This window comes from Babylonia areolata, chromosome 9 (assembly GCF_041734735.1).
Source record: "Babylonia areolata isolate BAREFJ2019XMU chromosome 9, ASM4173473v1, whole genome shotgun sequence".
In the NCBI taxonomy this organism is placed as follows: domain Eukaryota; kingdom Metazoa; phylum Mollusca; class Gastropoda; order Neogastropoda; family Buccinidae; genus Babylonia; species Babylonia areolata.
The window spans coordinates 39688573-39693572 of record NC_134884.1 but is presented as its reverse complement, the minus strand read 5'-3'; the positions used below and the strand labels follow the sequence as shown (position 1 = coordinate 39693572).

Sequence of the window (5000 nt, the reverse complement as noted above, 5' to 3'; positions counted from 1 at the left end):
CGAAGGATAAACTAGAACAGCGGTATCAGCAATCAATAAATATCAAAGGGGTAACAGCAATTAGCAACAAGAACAAATACCAAAAAAATGAAATAAACAGATATCCGTTGGTGGCACAATCGAAACACTCCTCTTGGACTATGTCACAGGGATTCAGCAAAAACACATCGAATAAAAGTAAATGGTTGGACATCATTTCTTTTATGTATGTGTGTACGTGCACGCATGTGTGCGCGCGCGCAAGCGCATGACTGAAGCCTGACTGAATGAAACAGGAAACGAATGATGAGCGCCTAAAGGGGGCTGTCAGTCAGCTCTACCCAGTAAGGCAGCCGGTTGTGCAAATGACAACGTGTTTCTAACGTGATAATGAAACTCCAAGGAGAGCTGGACAGTACAAGGTCTTCAGAGAAGAAGCCCCCCCCCCACCACCACCCACCCACCCACCCACCCCCAAACAACCCTCGTGTTGCCGTGGGTTCTTTTACGTGCACCAAGTGCATGCTACACACGGGACCTCGGTTTATCGTCTCATCCGAATGACTAGCGTCCAGACCACCACTCAAGGTCTAGTGGAGGGGGAGAAAATATCGGCGGCTAAGCCGTGATTCGAACCAGTGCGTTCAGATTCTCTCGCTTCCTATGCAGATGCGTTACCTCTAGGCCATCACTCTACACTGTATAAGTAGGTATCTGGTATCGCCAGCATCATCATCCACCACACCCCACCACCGTCGTTATCCCATCGGCACTGCTGCTGTCAGCATCACGATCATCATCGTTATCAACCCTTATAATCATTAACATCTTTAACTACCAACTAAACAAAGCTGGTAAATGAATTTCAACATATTTCAAGAAAAAGACATTGTATACATACATATAGAGGAGGCAAGTACTAGAAAATAAAATATGAATTAAAAAAAAACTCGGCTACGTTCCGCTCATTTGTGCGCACACACACCCGCATACAAACCCGCACATGCGGGCACACACACACACACACACACACACACACACACACACACACACATGCGCGCGGTCGCTTACACACACTCACAAACACACTGAGAGACATATGTACACAGGCGAACAAATCTCTTCGCCCCTCCACAAACGTAAACACACACACACACACACACACACACACACACACACACACACACACACTCACGAATTCTTCTTCAGGCTGGAGACGGTGTATTTGCCTTCATCCACCATCCAGATCACAACGTCAGCGTTGACCTCGCTGAAGACAAAGGCGGTGTCATAGCCCACGCTGATCATTCCCTCCTTCACGGCCTTCACAGGGGCTGGGCCGCACTGGAACTTTTCTGGTACACACAGACATCGTGTTGTGTTGTGTTGTGTTGTGTTGTGTTGTGTCGTGTTGTGTCGTGTTGTGATGTGCTGTGCTGTATTGTATTATACTGTATTGCACTGCATTCACGGCCCACATGGGGGGGCCGGGCGGCATTGGAACTTACCCGATACACACAGACATGGTGTATTGTGTTGTGTTGTGTTGTATTGTGTTGTGCTATGCTGTGCTGTGCTGTGCTGTGCTGTGTTGTACTGTGCAGTGTTGTGTTGTGCTGTGCTGTGTTGTGCTGTGCTGTGCTGTGTTGTACTGTGCAGTGTTGTGTTGTGCTGTGCTGTGCCGTGCTGTGTTGTGTTGTGTTGCGTCGTGCTGTGCTGCGTTTTGCTGTGTTATTGTGTTTGTATTCTGTTGTCTCAGCTCATATTACAGATTGACACAAGCTTACAGCCGGGCCAACAGCAAAGTGAGAGCTGTATGATCAATGCTTTCTCCCTTGCAAGAGGAAATCGTTAACAGCTTCGATTATGACTCTTAAACTATGAGGCAAGATTGCACTGTCTCTTAGTGCTACAGCCTCTGGGGCTACTTGGCCTCTGGGAATCCATCCCAACGCCAACTGTCCAAAAACCCTCTTGGCCGAGAGAGTGGGGATATAACTTGGGCAAAACGCTCTCCACTATAAGCAAATTCTGGCCCAGATTGTCGGGAGGCTGTTGCCTCACCTGCTGTTCTGATGGTCACAATCGGACACGATTGACTAGCAGATACACATATACTGTTGTATTGTTTTGCATTGTGTTGTGTTGTGTTGCATTCCGCTGTATAGTACTGTGTGGTGTGGCGTGGTGTGGTGTGACGTGGTGTAATACTATATTGTACTGTGTTACCGCGCCGCACTGGTCTACCTTTGCTACACTGCGTTGGATTGAGGTGTGTTGTATTGTGTTGTGTTGTGTTTCATTTTGATGTGTTGCATTGCACATCACTGTATTGTGCTGTGTGTTTTGTTGTGTTGTGTTGCGTTTTGTTACATCATATTATATTTTGTTGTGATGCGTTGTATTGTGTTGTGTTTTGTTACATTATATTGCATTGTGTCGTGTTGCAAAGTATGGTGTTGTGTTGCATCACATTGTATTATACTGCATTGCACTGTATTGCCCAGGTTGATCAGTCCAATTTCAAGGCCTTGAGGGGGGCTGCGCCGCACTTGTACACCTTGGTGAGGTGTAGTGTGGTGTGGTGCTTCGTGTCATGTCGTGCCGTGTCGTGCCGTGCCGTGCCGTGTCGTGTCGTGTCGTGTCATGTCGTGTCGTGCCGTGCCGTGCCGTGTCTTGTCGTGTCGTATCGTGTCGTAAACAAATCAGAGTAAAACCTCTTTGCCATGAACACATCACCACCTTGCAGAAACTGAGGACGCGAACTCTCATCAGACTGATAATATCTGGATCAGAAGTCCCAACACCTAACCAATTCTGCAGCCTCGCAGAGAGAAGATGGGCGGAAACAAACTAGAAGACACCCCCGAAAACGGAGTATGGCTGCCAACATGGCAGGGTTAAAAGAAAAAAAACGGGGTCATACACACGTAAAAGCCCACTTGTGTCATATACGAGTGAACGTAGCTCACGTGCAGCTCACGTACGAAGAAGAAGAGAAGAAGAAGAGAAACTAGAAGCCAGAAGACGAAAGACAGCCAGCTGCTGAGACTAACTGTCGCTCGGCTCTTGAGGGGTAGCATCAATGATGTGCCAGCCGTTCATGTCGAACTGTGGGATGTCTGGCCGGTTTATCCAAACCTCGTTCCACACGTGGAAATTCCTGCAAAACGAAGTTCTTCTTGTGAGTGAGTCCAAGTCGAAGTCGAAAAGTTTATTCAGTATAGACCATGGCCAATTCTGAAAGGGATACAATACACACGAATTTGCAGACTGGTTTGTTTAGATAGTAATATACTGACAGAAAAAAACACATAATGAAACTGTGTTGTAAACCATTTGTACGTTCATTTATATATTATTTATTCACCCTTTTTTTTTCTTTTTCTCAAGGCCTGACTGAGCGCGTTGGGTTACGCTGCTGGTCAGGCACCTGCTTGTTAGATGTGGTGTAGCGTATATGGATTTGTCCGAACGCAGTGACGCCTCCTTGAGCTACTGAAACTGAAACTGAAACTTGTACGTTCAGCTGAGCATAATAGTGCGCAGCTCAAACGCTTTGTATAATTACACACTTAAATTTCTTGCTATTGATTCATTTTGATTTGCCATAAGCAATGCTTGTGAGTGTGTGAGAGGTAGGGACAACTGTGACAATTGTTTTGTCCATCATCTAACGATAGCAGTGAACGTGAAACATATCATTCCCAGAAAAAAAAGATTTAAAAAAAATCGCAGTTCACTGAAGTTCTCGGTTGGAGGAGTGTGTTGCTGAAACCTTTTTCTGGGTGAGCATTAAAATGGAGGCCATTAGTATACGTGAACAACTGCTGAGTTGCCATGAAAACGCATTGAAAGACTGCATGTTTATTAATAAATACATGTTCTGTGTTTCTTGTTACATTTTGATTTGATTCTCTTATATATATATATATATATATATATATATATACGTGTGTGTGTGTGTGAACACATTAACATTTTGTGATAAAACAACAATTATTACGTCTGAATGGACTTAATTTGCTTTAAACTGATCTTTCTCATCTTAAACATTACATTTTGAAACAAGAGAGGCAAGGCCTTCAAGACTCACTTGTGATGCACTTTTTTTTTTTAAATCCAAGCTTTTTATGTATTGAGTATAATTTCAAAATGTAATGTTTAAGATGAGAAAGATCAGTTTAAAGCAAACTAAGTCCCCTAGCATTAATTACAGAGTAATTTCCCTTATTTTACTGTCTGCACCAAAACGTTTGCAATAAACAAAACTTCCATGCTTAGCAAAAGAAGTTCCTGTTTGAACAAAAAATGATAATAATGACAGGTTTGTTGTTGGTCGAATATCAGATCAAGGTTCAAAGTTTAGAGAATACAAAAAATATAAATATAACAGAAAATGCATTATACTCAATACATAAAAAGCTTGGATTTTTTTTAAGTGTATCACAAGTGAATCTTGAGGGCTTTGCCTCTCTTGTTTTGTTTGGTTGTTGTTGTTGTTTTTTTGTTTTTTGTGTGTGGTTTTTTTGGGTTTTTTTTTTTGTTTGTTTGTTTTTTTGGGTTTTTTGGGGGGGGTTGTTATTGTTTGTTGTTGTTGTTTCTTTCTTTCTTTCTTTGCTTGTTTCATTGTCGTGAAAAGGGAGATCGCATGTATCATTCATTAATGACGTTATGATTATGACACTGATGTTTACATGATTTGTACGCACTAAAAAAGTTTCATTCTTCTTCTTTCTCCTCCTCCTCTTCTTCTTCTCTAGTAGTAGTAATAGTAGTAGGAGCAGTGTTGTTTGTTCGTTGCCCATTGAGCTTTTGCACTGTTGCTTGAGAGCTGATCAGAATCATCATCATTTCTGGGGACACATGGTGTGTTCACTCATTTTAATTTTCATTTTCTTGGGTATTGTTGACTTCTCCAGTCTTATTGTTAGGAATGCAGTGATGACAGAACAAAAAGAAGTGACAGAAAAAAAAAACTGAAACAAATTCCTCGAATACATCACGAAACTGTAACTAAT

General features: G+C 42.7%; 1 protein-coding gene across 2 annotated transcripts in view; it reads right to left on the bottom strand.

Annotated features, from left to right (window-relative positions):
* Nucleotides 1-5000, bottom strand: part of LOC143285438 (protein-glutamine gamma-glutamyltransferase Z-like) — a 40427-nt gene that overhangs the window by 12538 nt on the left and 22889 nt on the right. For both annotated transcript variants that reach the window (XM_076592705.1, XM_076592706.1), the window contains 2 exons: nt 3036-3142; nt 1175-1334 (listed from right to left, as the gene is read on the bottom strand). In XM_076592705.1, coding sequence (XP_076448820.1) covers nt 1175-1334; nt 3036-3142 — 267 coding nt within the window. The remainder of the gene's footprint in view (nt 1-1174; nt 1335-3035; nt 3143-5000) is intronic.